Raw genomic sequence first — 26,839 nt, forward strand, 5'->3', positions numbered from 1 at the left:
CATAAACTTTTGTCATATAGTCAAAGGGAAAGGTCAATCTGCAGGTTAGGAAAAAGTATACTTTTGCATGCATTTCGAAAACCTTTATCTTTATTAGAATTGCAAAATTACTGGTGATTACATAAAACATATTTTACTTAGGGAAAGAGGTGAAGGTCACAGAATGACCTAAAAACAAATTGGAAGCACTTTGTAAAGTTGTGTTCTGTATCTACTGGATAGTAAACTTTGGTTTATAAGATCTTTGAATAATTCATGAACTCTGTATGAAATTTTAAAAGGGTTGTAGCTGATTACATATTTACAATGTATTTTTGAAACTGCTTTAAAAATGGAAATGCAGTTATTGCCCTTGAGAGAGAAAGAAATAGGTGATCTGGTCAAAAGAAAAAAGAAATAAATTACATAGTGTTTCAATAGGTAAAAGTCTAAAAGATGTTGATATCATAAACAATCATGCCTATCTGTCTAATCTTAAGAATAATGTATATACATCTGAAGGTCAACTTCTGTAAGATAAAGCTGTGTACTTCCTTTTGTTTGTAAAGTACTATAGGAATGGATATCATTATCTTATGAAATCAAAGAAAAGGAAATAGTTTTCTTTGTACCTGATATTACCATGGTTTCTCAAGTCTGATTGTTAAAGGCAGTAGTTGACTTGTGTTACGAGAACTTTCATTATAAAATTAATTATATTTTAAATAGTTTGCTCTTTTTGAAAGGAAAGTAACTCATATTCAAATACATTTTTATGCCCCACCTACGATAGTAGAGGGGCATTATGTTTTCTGGTCTGTGCCTCCGTTCGTTCGTACGTCCGTCTGTGCGTCCGTCTGTGCGTCCGTTCGCTTCAGGTTAAAGTTTTTGGTCAAGGTAGTTTTTGAAGAAGTTGAAGTCCAATTAACTTGAAACTTAGTACACATGTTCCCCATGATATGATCTTTCTAATTTTAATTCCAAATTAAAGGTTTGACCCCAATTTTCACGGTCCACTGAACATAGAAAATGATAGTGCGAGTGGGGCATCCGTGTACTATGGACACCTTCTTGTTTTAAGTGAACTTGCCCTCCTTTTAAGGGAAGTAACTCCTATTTAATTAAAATATTGGAAAGAAATTGCTCTCTTTGAAAGGGAAGTAAATCCTATTAAAAAAAAGTCTAAATTCAACAAATGAATTCATAAAAGAACTGGATATAGAGAAAATAGCAAACCAAATAATAAACAAGCTCATATTGGTAAAGTATAGGATCTTACAAAGAGTGTAGAAAGCCCAATAAATCCAATTATCAAACATTTTATTAAAGTTAAAAAAAAACACCAAAGTAATGGAAAAATATTAAAAGAACTACCATGAAGACACAAATGAGATATACAATGAAGATTTGGATAGGCCCAATAAAACATAGCAAGGTTAGTCAGTTGATCAGCTCTATAATCTCCTTCATACAAAGATTATAAATCCTATGAACTTAGTTACCAGCACACCCTGAAAACTATGTGTTGTAATATAGTAATAATCATGTGCTGTTCTGATCAAAATATATAATTAATGATAGAAACACACTCCATTAAACATATTTAAAGAATATACTTATTAAATGAACATTTTCTTCATTTAAAGGAGAATGCAGAAATTTGGCATTTGATCACATTTTAATATATTGTTTATAGATTCAGTTATAATAAACAAATACTGTTTATCAATGATTTGTTTGACCAGCTGTGAACACCACTAGTTCTGATCTTAATTATCAACCTCATTCTACCATAATCAATATCATAACAAAAAACATGCAGTGATGATAATAATGGAATAGGTCAAATGTTCTTTGTACAATGGCTAATGTACAACAGTGATCACTTCTGAACTTCACCAACTTCTGTTGTTGCAATAAAATAGTTAAAATATGTATGGGCTTTTGTTCATTGTTGAAGGCTGTAGAGTGAGCTATAATAGTTATTAATTTCGTTGCCATTTGGTCTCTTGTGAAGAGTTGTCTCATTGGCAGTCATACCACATCTTCTTTTTTATATAGTAAGGCCAGTGATTTTGTTTACATTTTTACAATTACGATACTAAGTTTTAGTTATTTGAATGTTTGTATTTCAGTTTATTTCAGTTGCTTAACTAAAATAACCCTGAACATATTATTGTTTTCATATACTGAATTCAAACCAGACTTTGTAAGAAACATTTGCCTTATTTTTGATTTTTAGCATATAAGAGTCATTATCAAGGGTTGTTATTGAAGTGATGTTAATCTTAATCTCTCACTGGGAATGTACTTGTGAAATCTTTAAAAAGGGGTGTGTCAATCTCAAATAGATAGCCCTCTTTTGTTCCGGATTATAGAAATTACATAACCTGTATAGCGTAACAAGCAGAGAATGATATTTAACAAGATAGGAACAAATCTTAAGAGGCATTCAAAAGTCAGGTTTAAGAATTGTGTATACATGTATCTTATATCAAAATAAGTTAAGTGTTGTGAACTAGGCCAAATACTATATATTAAAAGAGATTTCTATTGGTTTTTGATGTCTTACTTTCAAGTAAGATATTAGAAGTCTTTGATTGAAGTATGTTACCCGTAATAGACAAATGACCTAGATATTTTGGCATAGACGAGCTTGCATCCTGCAGTTTATTCCATGTTCTTCAAAATCTCACACTGAAATATAAATACTGAATAATAAAGTTCTTAACATTCATATGCTATGTTAAAGAGGGACAAAAGATACCAGAGGGACAGTCAAACTCATAAATCGAAAATAAACTGACAACACAAGTAACTTATGAGGTATGTAAGAAACCTTGGATCCTCTGAATCACTCTTCAACAGTACAAGACAGAAATTAGGCCAGTATGTCAGGCTAGTTGATCACAATGACCATGGACTTACTGATTTTTATCAGAATTTTCCCTGCAAGCCTACCCCATCTAATTATTGTATGATCTGTATGTTCCATCTTCACTAGTACTAATGGTTTTCTGACAGGTTATCAGATTTGATGTCAGTCTATAAGTGGAATATTGTCTTGATTCTCAGTCAGTATATTAGATGTTACTCTAAAATTGAGAATGGAAATGGGAAATATGTCATAGAGACAACAACCTGACCAAAGAGCAGATGTTTTGTTTGTACATGTAGTATGCCCAATTTCTATAGTGGTAGGATTTCTCTCAATTGTTTGATTTGTCTGGGTAAGGGAACTATTTAAAATAAAGCAGCCAGAATAAGCTACAAAAATATCGTTCAAATCTTGACATAGTTTTGATCCAATGTCTGCTCATAAAGTAGTACTCTGCTTGTTTACTGCTATAAATATACAATGGAAAATATACAAATCAGCACATATTCCTACTTGACTTATTTTTAATGAAATACAAGCATTTGATATTGTTTTGTTTTCCTGTACACCTGTTATACAGGCAAATATGTATGATATGGTGTAATAACATAAATGGTACAAATTTTACTGCACCAGATGTGTACTCCAGATGCTTGAGGCCAATATTACATCTATGGTTTGAAATTATCCCAAACCTTGAATACTTTTTAATGTTGAAGAGAATTTGCTAAATATGTTGTCTATGTAAATTATATTTAAGTTTTTGCTTTGATAGACATCCTATCAAAGGGAGAAAAAAATTATTAATCCCTAAGGTCTGGGACATATGAAAACCAGCCCAAGTATTAGGAGTGTTATATATTGTACCAGAGACATATACAATAAAGTATACATGTCTCTGATTGTATATTTAGTCCAAAAAAAACTGTAACAGGATTGTTGATAAAATTTCCAAAAATGTAGGACCAATTTGACTGTAGACTATTTTTAGGAGACATTTATTCATCAAATTACAACTGTTGCATCCACATCTGCAATATAAGACATGTTCACTGTTAGTAGACAATACAATAAGAATAGAAGAGTGGTGTTTTATTGTCATGCTTTTGGTAATGGCTGTCTGCAGTTAATGTTCAAGCAATTGTTTAATGGTACATTGATGTGTTTTCTGTCCTCACGCTGCATCACAACCATGTGAGAGGAATGTCTACCATTATGTATTGTCAGTTCTATGAGGTGGCAAAAAAAAACACATTTGCTGAATAACAATCAGCTGTGTAAGAAATTCAGCATTGTCTCAAGGGGAGTGATGTCATTGATTTCATTAGGTCCAATAAGACACCAAATGGATCTTATTTCCCAGGAATTTGTCTTAGAAACATCATGAAGAAATAGTTATCCCCTAGACAGGAATGTTGATATTTGCCAGAGATAATAGAGTTGTTTTGTTATAGATCATGAAAAAGAGGATAGATTTGTAATTGATTAGGGACTGTCATGCACAAACATTGCTAAGTATAAAGATCTTAACTGTTTGTCATCTTTGGATTATTTATTCATTGTGGTAGGTCTTTTATTGATCACATGGTTTAACTTCATTGATCACATCGATTTCCAATACAATTTTATGGTTTCGCTTTTTTAAAAAGAAAATCCCCCCTTTTTTAAAGAGAGAATAAGGGGAAATTCTGCTTGACTGTTGATACATAAAATATTTACTGAAAAACCCACTTTATGCAGTGAGGTTAACTGTTAGTTAAAATAGGATATAAAAACCACATTTATCGTATTAAAACCATATTCTGATTTTTATGACAAATTTGAACATGCAGTTTTATTATCATGTACAGTGTCAATTTAAACACAAATCAGACACACCCTAAACTATAACAACCAGACCAACGATTCCTCATATGATATATGTTAATTCCACTCTGCTTTTATAAACAATTTGATTTCTGTGTATATAGAATGATTATATAATTTGTCAAAATAATTTAGGTTGTATAAATTGTAGTAATTGTTAGTTTTTGAAAGTCCTTGAAAACAGAACATGGTTAGACATAAACATATAGAGCTCTCCTATAATGGAGATTGTTTCCTACTGACATGGTGCACCAGATGGGGTAATAAATTTAGGTGTAAAACATAAAGAGAACATGTAGATAAGAACCTAGGTGTTTCCTATACATGTAGTCATTTCCTGACTGATATAAACTTGCTACAAGTCCCTTTCATCTCTTCCTGACTGATATAAACTTGCAACAAGTCCCTTTCATCTTTTCCTGACTGATCAATACTTGCTACAAGTCCCTTTCATCTCTTCCTGACTGATATAAACTTGCTACAAGTCCTTTTCATCTCTTCCTGACTGATATAAACTTGCTGCAAGTCCCTTTCATCTCTTCCTGACTGATATAAACTTGCAACAAGTCCCTTTCATCTTTTCCTGACTGATAAAGACTTGCTACAAGTCCCTTTCATCTGTTCCTGACTGATATAGACTTGCTACAAGTCCCTTTTGTCTCTTTCTGACTGATATAGACTTGCTACAAGTCCCTTTCATCTCTTCCTGACTGATATAGACTTGCTACAAGTCCCTTTCATCTCTATCCACAAATGATCTCTATACAAATTGATATGTTTAGTTTCCTACATGTAGTCTTTTCCTGACTGATGACTTGCTACAAGTCCCTTTCATCTCTATCCACCAATGATCTCTATTCAAACTGATATGTTTACGTACAACTACATTGATGGCCCAATGATACTGATTCTCTGTAGGTATAATGGCAAACTCATGGTTATAGCAGCTTGTTTGTTAAATGAGTCGAAAAGAAATCAAAACCTAATAGGTCTGTGTGAGCCAAGGCTTCTTCCCTGTGTTGAAGGCCATACTTATGATAGTTTACTTTTTTCACATTGTGCCTTGGATGAAGAGTTGTCTCATTGGCACATATGCCACATCTTCTTTTATCTATAGATACAAATAGGAATGGATGGCATTCCTTCAGGCTTGATTGTTTTTAGCTATGTTGCTCTCTTGGTATCAGTTTGTCTTAACATTTTACCTTTGCATACCTTAGGCTTTGACCATTCATCCAGTGATCCCTTTAAACCAAGCATTAGTATGTTTCATTTCTATTAAATAAATATTTTAATTTTTTGCAAACAAACTTGCATTTTGTTTTGATTTTAAGAACAAGTTATATTGATTCTGTTCAAGCCACGAAAACTCTATTCTCATTACCAAATCTATGAGACCAGAACTTTATGGAAGCCATTGGAAATAAATAATTACATTTTAATCAAGCATGTAATTTTTATCAGGGTTTTCCCACAAAACAGATGTGTAAATAACAGACAGGTATCATGTAGAATTCGATCATACTGGGAGGCTATCTCGGGTTAGCAAAGGCTATCTAGTGTTAGCCATCAGAGATCAAAGACAAAATCAGACCATTTCTTGTTCTGATTTGATAAAAGTTTGAAAACAGTAAAACTTGTGATTAGTGAATGATAAATTAGTATTCTTAGTAAAACAGCTATTGATAAATACCTGTTAGAATTCTAACCAATTGTGAGAAAAAAATCATAGATATAAGAAGATATGGTATGAGTGCCAATAAGACAACTTTCGGTCTCCATCCAAGTCATGATGTCATCCAAGGAATTATGACAAAAAAAGAGAAACAAACTTATTTTAATGATTAACTTTTATAAATTGTGACTTGGATGGAGAGTATGTATATTAAAGGAAATAAAACTATTTCTACACATCAAAAAGATTCAGGTCCAAACTAAGCGTTCCTAAAATCTGTTCAGTTAATGATATTACATGTCACTAAAGATGTACAATTTTCTGAGTACAGGTGGCAGGCGTAAAAAAAAAGCTAAATATTTATGACACTAATTAATTTTTTTCTCTAAAGACTAGATAAAATCTTTTGGCAAGTTGTTTTTTTAAGGATTCTCCATCTATTTGAAATAAGGAAGATTATTATATGGGTGGAGTTTCCTAAACATTATAAGCCCTTTGATAGCTACATAGTATTTCAATTGCTGAACATGATTTCAGCATAATTAAAGCACCATGTTATAATTTACTAAACATATTTACAACTCATTATTTTTGTTGATCATCAAACACATTGTTAAATTAGCACTCACTAATATACTGAAGTTATTATATGCCGTTTTTTCATTTTACTGAAATCGACTTTTACTTGATATATTATAATCCATACCTGTGTTACTGATAGCAGTTCAGATGTGCAGCACCACTCAGCATATTTATGTGTTTCTTTACCTTTGCAAAACCATTTACTAATGAGTATGAAATTACTACAAAAATTGGTTTATGCTGAAATAAAGTAGTAAATTAGCAATTAAAGAATATGAAGTTATTTGATCTGGCTTAGAAGGTAGCCGAGGGTTGAGGGTTCAAAGATTGGTCAGTCAGCACAACTCTCTTCCAGTTGCATCCTTTACATACAAAATTAAATTTAAAAGTGGAATGATACAAGCCTTTTTGAAATAATCTCCTTATCTCTGTTTTTGATAGACCTTATAATTGCACAATAATTATGCAGGTTACTATGCAGTGTTCTATGTGTACATGTTATGCTGCCCATCAAGGGCCCTTGATTGGAATAATAAAATATTTTTATTCTTATTCTTATTCTTATGCAGTATAGTAGGGATATAATTAAATTTGATAAAACTATAATTTAATGTTTGATATGGCTTCTAAATAAAGCACAAGTGTTTTATAAAAAATAATGTTTAAAGAGTTAGACTACATATAATACATTAGTAAAAACAATAGTTTTATTATCAGATCCATCTGAAAGTAGGAGGTTACTAAATTGGTAAAAAAAAATCTATTTCCATTCCTAGAATTGACATTAATGAGAAAACCAAACTCACTGATCATTATGTTGAGAGATTGTCAAAATGATGATGTTTATCAAATCAGTCATACTACATGTATTTTTTCATTTTTTGGTTTGATGTATAGAAAAGAAACATCTGCTCTTGAGATGTTACACACAGATACCTGACATCGCTGTTAAGATCTTAAAACTTCTGTATATATTTCTTGACTTCTGGGATAGATCTGAAAGTTTCATTTCATTGTAAACTTAAAACATAATCAAAAGTTATTTATTGTCTAAGAAGTATTCTTTCATTCAGTGAAAATATATTTTAACATTTAACATTTGTTTGTTGATACATAAAACAGTTTGCCAAGGGTGAAAATTTGAATAAATTCAATTGTACAAATAAAAGATGCCTATACATGCTTTGTTATCTTTTGTACTTCGAAAATCTCTTTTAAATTTGGCATAGTGGTTGTGCATATTTAAGACCACATAGTATAAAAAATAAACCCCCTTGGTGGTCTTTTGGTATCGTGCACACTATAGTGCGGAAGGTCATGTGTTTGAGCATTGCCCAGTTCAAACCAAAGACTTAGAAAATTGGTATATTCTGCTTTTCTGAGCATTAAACTGTAAAGGGGAAAGACTGGTCAGCTCATAGTCAGAATAAAGTGTCTGTTTAGGGTAACATGTCTTTCTGCGACTGTTACTTGATAAATATAAATAGCAATTTGATAATCTATCCCTATCTCATTAACATATTCACGTCATGATATGAATGTAATATTTGTCACTGGACTTTTAAACACCAATTTATTGATGACATTACCCATTTAAAATTAATATTTCAGATCAAATTTAAAAAATTAAAAATATCACTTTATTTATTTGGTTCACCCAAAGTGCTCTTCAGTTTTCCATTTCATCAGAAAAGCTTAAACTACTTGTATTCTTAAGGTTGAATAGAATTGTTTGTAATTCTTTCAAGTAACTTGTTTCTAAGTAGATTGACTTCATTAGCATGTATATAGTCTACAAGCCTGTAATATATAGACAATCTTTGCGTGTCATTGTTGAAAACTCCAACAAAAAATCGATGAATTTTCAGTAACAGAAGACCATCTACATTAGAAGCATGAAAACATCCTAATGAAAAGGCTTAGAAACCTGAAATGTGTAGAATAATAAGTAGAATGCTGGAATAAATGCAAATTAACAATAAATGTCTAATTTGCTCAAAGAATTTGTTTTGAGACCAAACCAATATTGATTTAGGGTATTTATCAGCAGTTTTATTACACCCGTTGATAATATTTAATAGCCTAAAATACTGCTGGTGTTGTTGGAGAGTATACCTAGCTGATTATTTGCTAAATACTTGTAAAATATGACCACCTTATCATAATACCAGCTTGGACAGACTAACAGTAACATGATAATCGTAAAATAAATTTGATTTCTTATCATGGAACTTGTTGACAGTATCTCATTAAGATAGCTAGTCCAAATACTGACTATATTAGCATATTTGGTTATTGCATACTATCCAATGTTTGTTTAACCTCTGTCCGTTCAGTTAGGAACGAAATTGTATCCAACTTTGAGAGAAACCTTTGATAACGGAATGTAGGTATGCCAAGAGGCATGTTGGCTTAAATTTCAGAACTTAAAAAGTCATTTGTTCAAGTGACTTTTAAATTAATATTTTAGAAATGACCTCCCTGTCAAATCAATGCTTAAATACATGTACTAAATATCCATTGGACTTTAGTAAATAGTAATGAGGAACAGCCATTATCACTTCAAGTTTTAGGATTTTCACTCTTCAATCCTTCAATTTCATAAGGTGTTTGCCATAACCTATAAAAATATGAAGATAATTGTCCCCTTTGTGGGGATCATAGCAATACCGGTTGTCTGTCTGTCAGGTCTCAGGAAGTTTAGTATTTTGTTTAGATAGGTCTTTTTCAAATTCATGTTTATTTATGCATCTTAGTATAAACCACTAATCATCATAACAAGAAAATTGATGTATTTTGATTTATTAAAAAAATAGTAATAATCCATCTTGCTGAGTATTACCTTACAATTTTGTCTATGTTATTAGCAAATTTAAAACAAAATGTCCTGTGTTTTCAGCATGATAATAAAGATTTGCCCATTAGTTAGACAGTTTTATTATGAAATACTATTTCCTGAGATTGTTACACCCTAGAAACGTGCAACTTACAGTGTACCTAAGGTTATTTATTCATGGGTTGTGACCATTAGCAATTCCTTTGAAAACCAATTTGTTTTGAATAAGTCTGTGAACCATAGTTAACAGTAAATAGTATGCTTGATGGAAAAATGTGGGATAAATCTTAATCTAAAAGTTGCAAGTTTTTCTGAGGCTGTTATTTCAGTCTGTTCTGGTATGTGGTTAAGTTTTTTGTCAATTTGTTGACATTGAAACCACTGAGAACTCTGTTGATTGAAAATCCATACTAATTTGTTGACAGGAATTTTCTAAAAGCATTCTAAGAAAATATTTTTAGAGGGAATAAAAATCAAAATTCCTGTCAACAGAGTTTGTCATCCACCCTAAATAGTTCAGTGTAGTTTACATATGATTGTTTATTTTGCCCTTATAATTAAAATATTTAAGTATTTGATAATTGTTTACATGCAACACCCAGTGTAACCAACTTGACTTATGTTATTCGAAAATTAACATACAGGAAATTGTTTCAAATTTTCAAAAATTGAAAGAGTTGACATAAGAACTAAATTGTTAGTATCTTTTGCAATTTTTGCAGTACTTGTACAATGTATTTCATTCAACTAAAATGCTAATTTATTGATAGAAAATCACTTTTATTTTGAAATGATTGCCAAAAAACAAGCACATTTTCGAATACAAATCAGAGCATCTTGAAATTGGGTACCAAGCTTCATATGTGCAAGATTTACCCTCCAGTAAAGATCTGTCTACTACCTGTTTGTTCCTTATATTGATACATTTGAAAAAATCATAGCTCCTTGATATTTGGTACCAAATTTTATATAAAGCCTAGTTGATATCATATGCATATTTGAAAAAGGAAAAGCAGGGGTATACATTAGTGAGCAGTAACTTGCACAATAGCTTGTAGGTGTTTTTTTTGTTTTGTTTTTTGCAAACCTCTTGAGCTAGACTTCCCTTCAAAATGTTCAATAAGGAAACAATATTTGAGACAGTCTATGACTTCTATCATAGCAATATAATGTTGTTAAGTAGTTGTAATACAGTTCCCTATATACAGTGTAGGAGATATCCCCACTTGTATATATTTCTACATTTAATTAGTTAACCATTTAGATAGCTTCCTTCTAGAACATCTTGAATTATGAACAAAATGTAGTGTTACACTTGGTTCTATTTAAGTATCACTTCTATTTACGATTTTTATTTGAAACTCTGCCAGAAAACTGGATTTGTGTTGACTTGTCCCGTATAGTAGAAAAGCTTTTATGATTCATAGAATACAAAAGGGTACGTGATTGCCATCAATGAAACAAATACATAATAGTAGATGGCAAGTAATGTATATCTTAAGGTTACACTAACTAAAAATTGTGAGACAACAAAAGGTTATACTATCTTTTGACTGTACATGTATCTGATTGCTAAACATATGTTCATGCAAAATTGAAATTTCTCAAAAGTTTTCTTTTTATCTTTTTCAGAACTGAATATAACAACGTACTCTACAGATATATCACAAGCATCTTATTATCGCTTCTTATTAGTAGATCCTAAGGCCAAATATTTGTTGGTTGGTTCTATGTAAGTATGGCATGGTTGATTATTAAATAAAACAGCCTAAATAATATCACACCTTATATAAGTTATGGACGACTAGACAGAACTATTTTGATCTCAGAAAATGCAGCATACAAATAATACATGTATTTAAGATAAAAAAATAAACTTCTATAATTTCACAACTTTAAACTTTCAATAAAGCAACTTCTATGGAAACTAAGTTTAATGACACTTGATTAGAACTTTACATTTGTATATTAGTCAACCTTATTTTCAGACAGTCTTTCATGGCTGATTTGTCAGAGGAAAAGTTGAAAGTAAAACACTAAATATATACATCTCTACACAGTTGATAAGTAAAAATGAGGTTCAGCAGCTCTTTCAAAATAATCTAACAACAAAATATAGTGTAGAATAAGTTATATGATATTTTGTAAGACAAATTAGTTCATTAGTTCAGGTTCACTTGAAGAAAAAAAATGCTTGAATTAATATACATATATTTCACCATAAACAAAACAAAAAGAAAATTCAGAACAATGTGCGTAGGTGATGAGTATTATATTCCTTATTTCTCTTGTATTTAACATGTATGTTCTCATTTTCAGGAATAAAGTAACCATTCTTCATTTAGATAACATTGCTTCAACAAAGGTTAGTAACACAATATATAGATAGTTAGTTACCCTGGTATCTCTCCAAGATATACATTATATTTAAAACTTTAAGGGGTCAAGGGTCAAGTATTAGTCTGTAGCTGTTCTACATTTACCTGAACAGATCATTCCACATACCCCAATAATCTTTAGGGTAAACCATTGTTAGAATGTGTTGTGATAGATCTAGTCGGTCAACCTTAGCTATTCAACTCTCTTATGAGTGCTGACAGCATTACAAATGGTGCAATCCTTTGAAAAAATACTAACTCCGTTGAACTAAAGTAAAGAAATGCTGTATTTTTAGGAATATAAAAGACAAAATACACCAGGAGTATGTGTTGAAAACAAAACTTAAGGCATCTATAAAGTTTTACTGTTAATTTTTGTGACAATTTAACTTAGGTATAACTTAGATTACATGAATCATTGAAAAATTTCTGGACAGCAGGACAGACCACTTCACCAACACTTAACACACACACAAACCCCCTCCCCCTCTCTCCTACATAAAATAACATACTTGCAAAAACAATAAGCCTGACTTTGTACAGAAACAAAAACTGGTTAATCAGCAGAGCAACATACAAACCTCACTCTTTATTCATCTATTTAAAACTTGATAGTCAATTATTTCGTTGAGTATAAAACTTGATAAACAAAGGAAAAATAATTGGTAAACTATCTGTACAGACAGAATGATTACAGAATTGATTCAAACAAATAAAAGAATGAAATTTGATATAAATAATATCTGGAAGAAAATAAATGCAATCATATTGTATTGAAATCGGATATAAAGAATATCTGAATGAAAATAAATGCAATCATACTGTATTACATCTGACCATCTGATTTTGTTTTTACAGCAAGTTATAAATCTGAACCCTGATCAGGATAAGCTGAACTACTGTACTTATCAAAAACCAGAGGTAAGATTGGGGGAACTTAAAAGATTGTACTGTGGATTTGTTAATATAAGTTGGATATCTATTTTTGTTGGTACAGGGGATCCACAAAGGAGTAGGTCCGGTAAGGGCCGATTTTGGCCCCAAATTTCAGTTTCATCTAACGAGATATTTGGGACACTTTTTAAACACTTAAGTGTCTATTTCAATTGATTCTATTAGTTTATGTTAAAGATTTGAACTGATTCAGTCATTAAAAACGCTCCGATTGAAGCTTAAATATGAAAAATCTATCAAATATGCCAAAAAACGTCGCTTTTCAGATGGTTTTCGTCAAAAATGAAAGTGGCCGCATCCGTGTTCATCCTCAACCTTTATATATGTTATGTATTATCATCAAATACAACTTACATTTCAATATTATGAATGAACACAAATGCGGCCACCTTCATTTAAGACGGAAACCGTCTAAAATTTAACTAAAATGCTATAATTGTGAAGATTTCAGTAATTTAGCATGACTTTATGATGCTAGTACACGATATATGTGCATTGTATTGTCAAAAACTGCACATATTTATGTAGCAGAAGCATTCTATCTTCCAAAAAATAGCTTAAAGATTACATTTTCACAATTTTGCAAAACTGCTTAATTTTGGGGCCAAAAAGGGGTCTTACTGAACCTACTCCTTTAATGTTCAACCAAATACAAATTTTCTACAGAAAACTATGCAGACTTTGCCAAAACCACAAAATCAAATATCCATGAATATGCCAGTTTTCATCAATCCACGAAAAATTAGTAGCCATGAAAATAAATGCATCCACAGTAGCTAATTGCTGTCCTTCATCTTAACAGTTGCTTTACTCAACAACAGGAGTTACATATGTATATAAAAACAATAGAAGTCACATATGCATGTGGAAAAAAAAGAAGTTACATATGGCTTGGAAAACAAAACTTACATATGTACTTGAAAATGTAATAGAAGATACATTATCTTCATATATGTACTTGAAAACATTTTAAGTTACATATTATGTATTTGAAAATAGGAACAGTAATGTTTGAGCCTACAGTAAACAAAAGGACCTAAACAGACATACAGTGACTTGAACCTGTTCAAAGCTTTGTCCTTTATGATTACTGTAAACCAACTTATTTTCGCGGATACTTTATTTCGCGTTTTACTATTTCTAGTCCACTTCGCAGCTATTTAATTTCGCGATTTTCTTATCTACTTGATGTAGTTTGATAAGTAAAGATCCAAGTTATACATATTCACGACGATTTGTATTCGTGTTATTTTTCTACTGGCGAATGTCGCGAAAATAAGTTGGTTTACAGTAGTTGTGTAAAAATCATACTGCATCTTCTTAATTGTATACTAAACAAATTAACCAAAACCATGCAAGGGCAAGTTTACCTGAGGGATTTTTTGAACAATTACATAATTTTGAAAACATGAAAGTTATAGACAACATGTATCATCAATGAATTATTGTCCATGTGATTACTATTGGCAAAAACCTCATTTAAATGTATGTTTACATATTAAACATCTGTTTCCTAAATATACAGCTTCTGTCATTATCTTCATTGAAAATTAATTACAGCTAATATTCTTGCTTAAACTTATTTTGTATACATTTTCTTTTCAGACACCAAACTGTCAAAATCATATTCGTTTTATCACAAACACTACAGACAGTGCAGACAGTCCAGAATATTACCTGTGTGGTACTAATGCTCTCAGTCCGGCAGGATATAAAATTAACCATACAGTAAGAGGAGACCAGTTCCAGGTGACAAATTTGGGAGGTGCTGCATGCTCTGATGACCCATTTAGTAACCTTACAGCTATATATGTCAGTAAGTATCAGGATGTAGTAACGCCTTTTGATTTTTATCACACTATTCCATTTCTAAATGAAGGGTTACAAAAGAGAGGCAAAAAATCCCAGAGAGACATTCAAACTCATATGTCGAAAATAAACAGACACTGCCATGGCTAAAAAAGACCAATAGACATACAATAGAACTTAAGACTAAGCAACCTGACCTCACCAAAAACTACAACAAGCATTGAAAGTGAGTGATTCCATATCTATTTTTAAAGACAAGTAATTTTGTTAGAGCTGGAAAACCTTCATTTTTCTTAAGATACTAATCAAAGCTTTAAAAAAAAATTATGATAAGTACTGAAACAGATAAAATATATGCAATGTGGGGGACAATGGACCTCTGTTCTTAAATCGTAAAATTGAAAATATTGAATTATGAAATAGTTTCTGTATTTGACAAAAAAGGAAATCTTATTTTTGCAGAAAATGGCAACCCCAATGATAAAGAGTTAATGTATTATGGAGCTACAGCTTTTGACAGATCTACAATATATAGGCCTATAGAAGGACCTAATGGAGTAGTAGCAGAGTTCATGAAAGGTGTTTTCAGTAATAAATGGATGAAAAGTAGGTTATACTGATTACATCAAGAACCTTACCAGTAGTCTGATTCTTATTTATAAATTCTCCTGGGGTTTTTTTTTACAATACAACCTAGATTTTTTTCATTTGTTCCACAATTATTTTTCATGAGTATTATAATCACTGAAAGACAAGAGCCATAATACATCAATATCTGTAACATACCAAAGAGAACATGTAGTGGCAATCATACCACATCTTCTTTTTTTTGTAGAAACAAATAATGCTTGTTTACTCTTGTTGTTATTTATTTCTTTTCTGTTTTCTATATTTTGCAATTTATGATGTTTCGAGTCTTTAATAAATATGGTGATAAGATACATTTAGTCAAGGCATTGGCATTGACATTTATTGCATCAAGTTAAATTATGACTTTATTTTTGCCAGATCCCCAGTTTGCTGGTTCTTTTAGTGTAGATGAAAGAGTGTTCTTCTTCTTTAGAGAAATAGCTGTAGAAACTGAGTTTATAGAAACCAAACTGTATTCACGTGTAGGAAAAGTCTGCAAGGTTTGTAACACTTACTGGATAGCTATATTACTTGTTTGTGAGGGTCTAGAAGGGATCATTCATTTCTTCATTCTTAATATATCATCACCCCTGTATTCTCTATTCTTTATTTTTTGGCATATTTTTCCTTATTTTTTTTGCCCTTTATACTGCTCTTTTTGCCAATTAATTATTCTCTTTTCAGTGAACCACATCCAGACCCACAATCATTTAGATGTACATATGTTAGTTTTCAATAGTAAAAAAGGGCATGGTTGACATTTATGAAGAGGTCAAATCAGAAATGTAAACTATACTTGAAAATTGATTTTATTGTCACGAAAGTCTACCTCAGTGCAAAATAGTTATTTTCATTCAAAGTTTCAGATAATAATTCATTTCTAGTTTATAACGTTTATAACCTCATAGCTAATTGGTATCACTCCTGTATGTGACATAATACATGGTAAAGCAGAGGACTTCCTGATGAAGACTACTATAAAGGTGTAATATGACCTTGACTGGCTAGAAAGCATGATATAGATGTCTTATCACAAACTTATCTTATTTCTATCTTAGCCAATGAAATTGCTGCATCTCCCGTCTGATTATTTTTGTCGATGGTATTATAGTATTAAATAATTATTGTATACATTTTAAGTAATTCAACATCTTAGTATTATATTTAAATGATTTATTTTACAGAAAGATGTAGGTGGTGATTCCTTGTTAAGAAATAAATGGACAAGTTACCAGAAAGCTCGACTGAACTGTTCCCTGTCTGGAGCTTTCCCTTTGTACTTTGATGTTATACGTAAGTTCTACCTTTCAATAGAAATAAGAAGATGTTGTTAGAGTGCAAATAAGACAACTCTCCATGCACTCTCCATTCAAGTCGTCACAATTTGTAAAAAGTAAACAATTATAGTTCAAAGTACGGTCTTCAACACAGAGCCTTGACTCACACCAAACAGCGAGCTATAAAGGGCCCCAAAATGACTAGAGTAAAATCATTTAAACAGGAAAACAAAAGGTCTAATCAATATGAAAAACCTGAAATGAGAAACACTTATAAACCACATCAACAAGCAACAATAGGTCACCAGGTAGCCTTCAACAATGAGCAAAATCCCCTACTTTATATAAGCTTTAAAAATCCTGACATTACAAAATGTTTTCTAGTTGCAATATTTAGTACACAGATTTAAAGCAAAACAAAAAGTCTTCTATTATCATTAGATTTATGTTTCATGGAATCTAAATAATTTCATTATATACTGAATTAAGAATTGTTTATCATTGTGTTTACAGAAGATGTAGTGTCAGTTGATGAAAATACATTCTACGGTCTTTTTACCACTTATGCGTATGTATGATATGATATTTTTAAGTCAAGTTTATAATGAATCAGTTAAAAGTGTTATCAAGTCACCTGTTCAATATAAGTGTATAAAGCTATTACCATCACTTTTCAATAATTGTTGTCCATTACTGGGTTTTTTCAATTCTTACCTTCTCTGAAATTATGACACTGATTTTAATCGACTTGAAAGGACAAAATTAAATTTGTATTTTATCACAGTTTCGTGAAAAAGATGTTTGTCTAATCCATGATTCTGTTTAGTTTACATCATGTCCTCTAAAGGGGTTGACATTGCCAACATCATCTCATTGAGGCAATGTCAACCCGTTTAGAGGGCAACATACATTCTTGAATTATAGGCAGGTGGAATCTATTAAGAGTTTTAGAAGAATTAAACAGAAACAATAAAATATCTTATTTCTTCAAATAACAAAAAAAACAATGTATATATTATATGATATTTTTACTCTGCTGCCTATTCCCTTTTTTACTTAGCTGCATATTTATAGTTCGAATGTAGCTGAAAGTATTTGATTATAATGTCATATTTTTTTCTCATTTACAGCAATGGATTGCCAGCTTCAGCAATCTGTGCTTTTGAAAAGTCTGAGATAGACAGAGTATTGAACGGGCCTTTTAAAACACAGGATAGTGATATGTCATTCTGGACAGAGGCAAAGGCTAGCACTGTTCCTAGCCCAAGACCTGGCCAGGTAAAGAAGATGACATATAATTGTGATAATTTTAGAATACAAAATTATTTCTTATAATGATATGGAATAAAAGTGTGTAAACACTTGAAATTTAAGGCCACCACCAAATAATTTGTTTTTCTTCTAAGTAGCAAGAATGCTTTGCTCTTTATATAGATACAATGTATAAGAAGATGTGGTATGAGTGCCAATGAGACAACTATCCATTCATGCCACAATTTGTAAAAGTTGACCATTATTGGTAAAATTGCGGTCATCAACACAGAGCCTTTCCTCACACCGAACAGCAAGCTTTAAAGGGCCCCAAAACTAACTATTGTAAAACTATTCAAACAGGAAAATAAACTGTCTAATTATATAAAAAAAATAAGAAACGAGAAACACCTATGAACCACATCAACAAACGACAACCACAGAACATCAGATTCCTGACTTAGGACAGGTCCAAACAATTGCAGCAGGTTTAAACATTTTAATGATACCAACCTTCACCCTTACCTGAAATAATAGTGTAAAAATATTTATGTGTACATATTTTACGATGACACTTTATGGGTGGTCAGTGAAATTTGATTAAGTGTAACATAAAATATTGTCCCCCATGAAATATTGTCTGTCAGACAAAAATTCATATAAAATATTGTCCACTGACAGTATTTCAATATTTCATTATGAAATAGTGTCCTTGTCCATGAAATTTTGTTACCTCCTTCTGGACAATATTTCACTATGAAATTCTGTTCATAACAATACACCTTATCGCTAATCCTGGCTGACCAGTAATGGCGGACAAATAACAATAAGGTGTATACTTCATTATGAAATACTGGCTTTGAAAATATTTTTTAATCAAATTATTACACAAACATGCAGCATGGACATTTTTAGATTTATAACTGACATTGTTTTGTATATTTAGGAATTAATATTATTTCTAATATTGAGTTTCAAATTTGCATAGATACATTACAAATGATTAATTATAGATTAAAGAATTGTCTAACATATCTTTCATTACATTACATTATACTGTACAAATATAAGTAATGTACTGACAATCGCTTATTTTGTAATTATATAAACAGGGACATGTCGCAAAAAAATTTTCTTATATACTTCCTCTAACATGAAAATGTGTTGATAACATCCCCTTCATGAGACAAAATTCCATGACAATCTGTCTATGAAATATTGTCTCAATACTCACAAAATATGACCTCCTTTTTACAGGACACAATTTCAAAGTATTTATCTGAAATATTGTCTGACAATTCACACAAAATATAACCTCCCTTTGATAAGTCATAATTACATAGTATTCATCTGTGAAATATTGTCTATATACAGACAAAATTTCACTATGAAAATTTGTCTTTCTCTGGACATTTTTCCATAGACAAGGACAATATTTCATGATACATAGTTATGAAATATTGTCTTGGGGTACAATATTTCATAGGACAATATTTTGCTTTACATTAGCTGTACATTTTACATTTTGTGTAAACATTTCTTTCTTTGATTTTAGTGCTACAATGATTCCTTAAAGACAGCAGACACAGTCCTAGGATTTATTGTTGACCATCCACTCATGCATGAAACAGTTCAACATAAGTATGGGAAACCAGTTTTTTACCTCCCAGGTGAAGAACTTCAACAAATTGAGATGGAGGCTGCACCTGAAGTTAAAGATGGCTATGTGTTTTTTGCTGGATCAAGTAAGTATAATAAACCATGCTGAATGTTGTGATTTTCGTTTTCATTTAGGTTCATTTACTCCCTGAAAAGTGGACAATTCTGTGAATGTTAGATATCATTAATACCTGCTGGGACTAGAATGTAAAAAAGACATGACTTTATAAACAAATAATTTATAAACAAATAAATTAAATTCATCATCTATTTTCAATTGCTATAACTATAAAGTCAGAAAAATTTAAACTGTAAAATATCTTTCAATGGGATAACTTAAACCAAATATGAATAAGTAACTCTAACTTTTCTATGATGGACAAATAAAATTTAGAATGGAAATGGGGAATATGTCAAAGAAACAACAACCCGACCAAAGAGCAAATAACAGCCAAAGGCCATCAATGGGTCTTCAACGCAGTGAAAAAATCACGCATACAGAGGTGGTCCTCAGCTTGCCCTAAATAAAAAGGGTACTAGTTCAGTGAAAATTACTTTATTATTAGGCGAGTGACTTATTTAAAAAAAAGACGCTTAGTTAACGACTTTAATGCACCCACCTAACACACGGCTGTATTATATATCATTTGAAAGCTGTTAATCTGTACTTTCTGTTTTGCCCAGTCGTAAAAAAATTGTACGGTGCAATTTTTGTTAAATCAAGGTCAAAGGTTATGAAAAAAAATTCCAATTTTTGCGATTACTAAATAAAACGCCATTTTCTAATTCTTGTACCATAAAATTTTCCAGAAGATCATATGAACTTTATGGAACATGATACATAATTTCCAAATCAAACAAAAAATAAGAGATTCGATGCGCAAAATTTCCCGAAAATTGAAATTTATCACAAATCCTAAAAAAAATGAAAAATTATTCAAACAGCAAAATATATCTTGGGGAATCGATATTTGAATGCTAAAAAAATAGATAAATGTATATGTTTTAGGTCAAGGAATATTTGTTTTGTAATTTTAAGATGCAATTATTAATTATTGTTCATGGAACAGCCTTCTATTGAAGTGTTTGCAGTTGCCCAAAAATCTGCCATCTGCAAATAGCGATCATTTTGTTAATCTATGTTAAAATAGCACATCGCTAATTGTGAATATCAGGGAGGAGAATGATTTTCCATAATAAAAGAAGGGGTATTTAAAGTAAGAAAAGAATATATGCGAGGTAATTGAGGTTAAAATATGTTTTTTACGAAGTCAAACTGTTTTACTTTTTGTAATCTTGTTTAAATGCAAACATTACTTTGCGACTAAATCGTAGGCAACATTGAAATAAGTAACCTTGTTTAGAAACACTTGGTTGTCTAAAGCGGGATGTAAACGAACTAAATAAAATGCGGCTGCTTCTTATTTAGTTTAAAATCGTGTTATAGTAAGTCATATTAAATGTGTTAAGAAGTTGAATCGCTTTAATTATTTGAATAAAATATGCTTTGAGTATTTTCTACATAAGCTTTAAAAATACAAATGCATGTCATTGTGTATGTAAAACACTATAATCAGTTGTGAAATAACAAAATGAAAAAGTTAAATACCCTTCCTGACCTTATAAGATCATTCGCTGTTTTAGGAGTGTTCGTTTTCATGGTATGCTGTGTTTTTTGGACTGTTGTTCATCTCTTGGATTTATAAAAAATGAACTAGTCATTCAAGCTATTCAGGAAGTCTAGTTATAACTAGAATCGTTGCATATTAATGGATATTTTTTCTTCAAAATTATTCTTATTTGACGAATTAATGCATGTAAACAATGAACAACGCAATTTAAGCAATCAAGTAGTTTTATAATGTGTTTAATAGTTTTTGAAATTCTTTGAAATTTCAATTTTCATCAATTTATTTTCTATTTATTTTGGTCTAAATTTTCTATTCACATTAAATAAATAAAAGGTCTTTTCACTTCATCAATATTTATAATGAAGCTACAAATCAAACAATTAGAAAAGTCGAAATATGTTTATTTCAGTCTGGTAGTTACAATGCAGATTGCAATCTCTTAGTTTCACCCCCTTTATTTCAAGCAATAAGACGATTCGCGCACATATTTTTTCTACTCTAAATTTTTCAGATTCTTAAGAATTTGTTTATTAAATCTTATATTGACCACATACAATGTTTAAATAGGAAGAAATGCTTAAAAGCTGTTTTTTCGCAGATGGCGGTATTTTGGGCAACTGTACGAGTTGTTATGATTTGCTGTTTGATTAGAAGTAAGCATAATTTTAGGAAATTTTATGATGTCAAAAACTTCTTTGATAGTCATTACAGGGTTTTACTTAGTTTTAATTGATTAGCATTTGCACCAGAAAGGAAAATTTGGGTTTTCACACATTTTGTTAACTTTTACTCGAATTTCAGGAAACATGTGCTATCTGTCAAAAACACGCTTTAAATATTAAAAAATGCATTTGAATAATGACTGTTAATCTCTCTGCTAAAAGTTTAAATTGTTTGCATATGTGAATTTAGTTTATAAAAGTCATATTATGCAATCAGGCTGAAATCTTAGAAAATATGAACTTATTCGTCCTTGGACTTTGATCTTGATTTGACGGAAATTGCACCGTACGATTTTTTTACGACCGGGCAAAACAGATAGTACGGATGTGTAGCTTTCAAATGATATATAATTTAGCCGTGTGTTAGGTAGGTGCATTAAAAATTTATTTTTATGGTTAAAGTCACTCGCCTATATACCACTTCTTACTGAAGCACAGCTGTATATGCTGATTGATTAATTGATTTGTTCTACCTTACTTTAACTGGTACACTTTTTACAACTCCTATTTTATTGTGACTAGATTTTGTGAACCTTTCAGAGAATTTAAGTCCAAATTGATTGTCCGGAATATTTTAATAAGATGTATGTGTGTTTTCAGATCGAGGAAAAGTTTATAAAATAGCATCTCAGGACAAAGGTACAGAATACAAAACCTATGTATCCAGTATATACTCTCCGTTTGATGAAACACAAGTTATCTGGTCGTTGAAACACCACGTAAGTACCTGCCAGTCATAGACACATTTAATTAATAATCAACAACAGGTAGCATCCCTTTATAACTTTATATGATATGCATCATCTTGGTCCCATGGACACATTCTTTATTTATTTAACTTAAAGTTAAGTAGTCTTTGTTCTTATACATAAAATGGACCTACAAATGTAGGAAGGGATCTTTTATAACTACAAACATGGTACCCAGGGAAGGCAAATCTAAATCTAAAATAAGGGAGGGTGTCATCTATGTTTTTGCATAGTGGAAATGTAAGTGAAATTTTGATTTGCCTCAATAGGTGGTTTCCCCATTTTTAAAGTGCCTTCCCTGGATACCATGTGTTTAAATGGATCCGCCCTAAATTTTAAATGTTGTACAGAAAAATTTTTTTTTTCTTAATAGACAACTAAACTGATGTCATGACAAACACAGGATCTAAACTTTGCAATTTTTTACATTTGTTTTCAGGAAAAGTATGTGTACCTAGGAACAGACCATAAAGTAACGCAGATTAATGTACAAAATGACTGTGTGAACCATCAGTGTGTAGACTCGTGTATATATGATCCTTATTGTGTCTGGGACAAAACCTCTGATCAATGTGTACATTATGCTCTCAAGTAAGTCTGTCTTTTGTATAAAGATTTTTATGCCTCCACTGTAGCAGAGAGGGAATATAGGTTTACCTTTGTCTGTCCAGCCATACGTATGTCCCAAATTGGTTTCTCTTCTGAGTTCTATAAGTTAACTGAAGTTTGCCTGAAACAAAGTTTGACTGTTTTTGAGTTATGCCCAGAAATAAATGGAAACATTAAAGTTTGCCTCAGCAAAATGTTGTGAAACTAATACAAAATGATTTTAAACCACAAAACAAAGATCAAGTTTGAATTTTCGGGCTTCATTTTTACAAATCTTTAGTTATGCCCTTTTACAAATAGAAAATTGCTGAATGTTTCTTTTCTGTCCTCTAACTTAAGTTTGCCTCTACCAAATATTATGAAATATATACACAATGCTTATTACCACAAAATTCTGTTCAAGTACAAATTTGAGTAGTGTCACTTCTATGGTTCTTAAGTTATGTCCCTTTATAACGCTATATGCAAGCAGGGACATCATCTGGAACACATTCCCCATTTATTTTAAGTTATGATTTTAAGATGTTTCTTCCAGTATGCTGATAAAGGTTATGACACTAAAACTCCAATCATCTTCTGAGATCACCAACAACCACACATTGATCAAAATTTTGTATACAATGGGATTGTAAAGGGTTAATTTGCCATAGAATTAGAGAAATAGACATAAATAACTGGTACCTTATCTCAATCTTGATAAAATAAATAGTATACAGACCATTATCATGATTAATTGTTTATGTTAGTAGATATAAGAAGATGTGGTATGAGTGCCAATGAGACAGCTCTGTAGTATACTTTTGTTTTCTTACAAAAATTATGTTCTGAGTTTACAATTGTGAATTTTAGGGACATAAGATATTGTAAAACACAGATCTTTGAAATATATGTTTTTATTTTGCAGGTCGTCTGACAAATACTGGAACTTTGATAATTTTGATCCATCATCTGCAGAACATAAAAATGAGTTCATCTGTAAGTTACAAACTCAGTTTTTCACTTTTTTTTATGTGAATTTTGGCAACATCACTTTTACCATTCTAGAGTTATGTCCCTTTACAAACAGAAAATTGCTGAATTTTTTTACATCATAGTGAAAATAATTAAACTATCAATTTTGGTTGGATTAAAGAAAATAACTAATGGAAGTTGAGGGTCAAAGGCTCACATCCACTTATATGATGATTTAGTAAGAATTACATCTACTACTTGGTGTTTTTCAACAACCTTGACTGGCTGTTAAGTTAGAAGGGTAATTGAACTGTTTCAGTTATTTCCTGGAAAATTTTATTTATTTTGTCTTACAAATATTTTTCTTTCAATTTTCAGATAGTAATGGAAAAAATGTAACAAAAGTGGAATATGGTACATTGAAAATGACACTTATAAATAAAAACATATGTGGATTTGGGAAAAATATCATATGGAAAAAGAGGAGAAAAGACAATAATACTTTTGAAAAATTAAAGCTAGATGAACGTTGTTTTGTAGACAGTAAAAATTCTTTAGTTATTTCTAATTTAACTTTAAACGATGATGGCACTTATCAAGCCTATGATGCAGAAAATCCATTATTAATAGCAGCCAAATATACAGTGGAAATTGTTACTGGTAAGGATGTTACTTTATGTTATAATATATCATAACAGAATTTCTTAACTTGTAATTTGAATCTCAGATCATGTTTTTGCTGTTACTAATATTAAGTCATTCCTTAAAATTCCTTATAATTTTTTATTCTAAATCCATTTTTTTTTAAGAGTAAATCATAAAAAAAGTTAATGATTTTACAGTCACATGACAAAATTATGTCAATGAGCTGGTAGACTAATTTCAGCTAATAAAAAGACATGTTGCATCCAAAATTAAATTATTAAAAAATGGAGATGTTCATTAAGAATATTCAGACAAGCTTTTTTGTCTATACAGAAGGCTTCAATGAAATGGATATCATCTACATGATTACATATCGGCTGTCATAATATTACTTCAAAATACCAAATCCAGTCATATTTGATTTGTCTTGTAAATTATGTTCCTGTATACCACTTATCATATTGTCAAGGTAGATAACTCTGATTAATACTAAAAAAATTTAATTATGTTGCATTACAATACTTTATACAATCTACTGTAACATTTTCATTTTCTTGCAGAGAACAATTTTAAAAACATTTACAGGGCGAAATTTGATGATTGGTGTGAATATTTTGAGAAAGGGAAACAACTCCAGACAAACTATGTAAGTTCAAATATAAAAATAAGATGTGGTACATAGAAGTTATCATCTTTAGGTCACAGTATGGCCATCAACAATGAGCAAAACCCCTACCACATAGTAATTTATAAAGGCCCTAAAATGACAAATGTAAAACCATTCAAACAATGAAACATACCGCCTGATTTATGTACAAAACAATAAACAAATAACAAATATGATATACAGTAACAAAAGACATACGGAATGTGATGGGGTTAAACATTTCATTATGACAAGTTGTCTTAAAAATACTGATTTGACAATATGTAAAATAATTCAAAGGAAATACCAATGGCTTCATTTTAGACAAAATAAACGAAAAAATCTAATGTATCCGACAGCAACTATGGACAACAATTTCTTTGTTATATTGTATATTGAACCTGTGAGGAACAAAAGAAGTAGGTTTTTGAGCAGGAGAGTAGGTTTTTACATCAAATTCAGGAAAAATTGACACAAGATTGATTAGAAAAATCTGGTTAACCAAAAAACAACCGTCACAATAATAAATCTAGTACATGTCATATGGCCATGACATCACTTCCTGTGATCTGGTTAAGATTCCTGTAAATGGAACATGATCAGTCTAAAGTATGTGGTAAACTGTGTGTTAATTCATTATGAAGAATATACATTACATAAGTGACAAATGACCGTTATTCATTTTCACAGTTTATTAGCCAATACTGTAACTTAAATTTTATCACTGGCTAGAAATGTAGTGAGCATTGTTTAAATGATCTTAGATTTAAGATTTTATAACCATTGCTTAATATATTTTTGAGGGAGAAAAAATCTGAAAAGCTCCTCTAGGAAAGGATGAATTTCCAACTGTTTTGTATTTATTTGTACTATTTGATTGGGTTTAACTAATTCTTGCTTGTATTGGTAGTTACAGATAGGTTAAAGATGTGGGATCAAAAAATTTTAAATTTAAATGCTGATGCTTTGATAGGGGCTCTACATGGTTGTTGTAAATGACAAGTTGTTAAACAAGGTGTCTCTGTATTCTGTGACTGGTACCTTTTACTTATATGCCACTTATTCTTATACTCATAGATAAAAATCATGATAGATAGGGTAACAGTTCTTTC

At 30.9% G+C, this 26,839-nt stretch overlaps 1 protein-coding gene across 5 annotated transcripts in view; it reads left to right on the plus strand.

Moving 5' to 3' along the window:
- The window catches only part of LOC143073660 (semaphorin-2A-like), an 84,829-nt gene that overhangs the window by 52,876 nt on the left and 5,114 nt on the right, over positions 1 to 26,839 (plus strand). For all 5 annotated transcript variants that reach the window (XM_076249362.1, XM_076249361.1, XM_076249363.1 and 2 more), the window contains 15 exons: positions 11,449 to 11,548; positions 12,136 to 12,181; positions 13,053 to 13,115; positions 14,754 to 14,964; positions 15,420 to 15,563; positions 15,966 to 16,087; positions 16,772 to 16,880; positions 17,378 to 17,432; positions 17,995 to 18,142; positions 19,671 to 19,860; positions 22,728 to 22,846; positions 23,316 to 23,467; positions 24,390 to 24,460; positions 24,815 to 25,096; positions 25,642 to 25,727. In XM_076249362.1, coding sequence (XP_076105477.1) covers positions 11,449 to 11,548; positions 12,136 to 12,181; positions 13,053 to 13,115; positions 14,754 to 14,964; positions 15,420 to 15,563; positions 15,966 to 16,087; positions 16,772 to 16,880; positions 17,378 to 17,432; positions 17,995 to 18,142; positions 19,671 to 19,860; positions 22,728 to 22,846; positions 23,316 to 23,467; positions 24,390 to 24,460; positions 24,815 to 25,096; positions 25,642 to 25,727 — 1,898 coding nt within the window. The remainder of the gene's footprint in view (positions 1 to 11,448; positions 11,549 to 12,135; positions 12,182 to 13,052; positions 13,116 to 14,753; positions 14,965 to 15,419; positions 15,564 to 15,965; positions 16,088 to 16,771; positions 16,881 to 17,377; positions 17,433 to 17,994; positions 18,143 to 19,670; positions 19,861 to 22,727; positions 22,847 to 23,315; positions 23,468 to 24,389; positions 24,461 to 24,814; positions 25,097 to 25,641; positions 25,728 to 26,839) is intronic.

This window comes from Mytilus galloprovincialis, chromosome 4, assembly GCF_965363235.1.
Source record: "Mytilus galloprovincialis chromosome 4, xbMytGall1.hap1.1, whole genome shotgun sequence".
Taxonomy (NCBI): Eukaryota; Metazoa; Mollusca; class Bivalvia; order Mytilida; family Mytilidae; genus Mytilus; species Mytilus galloprovincialis.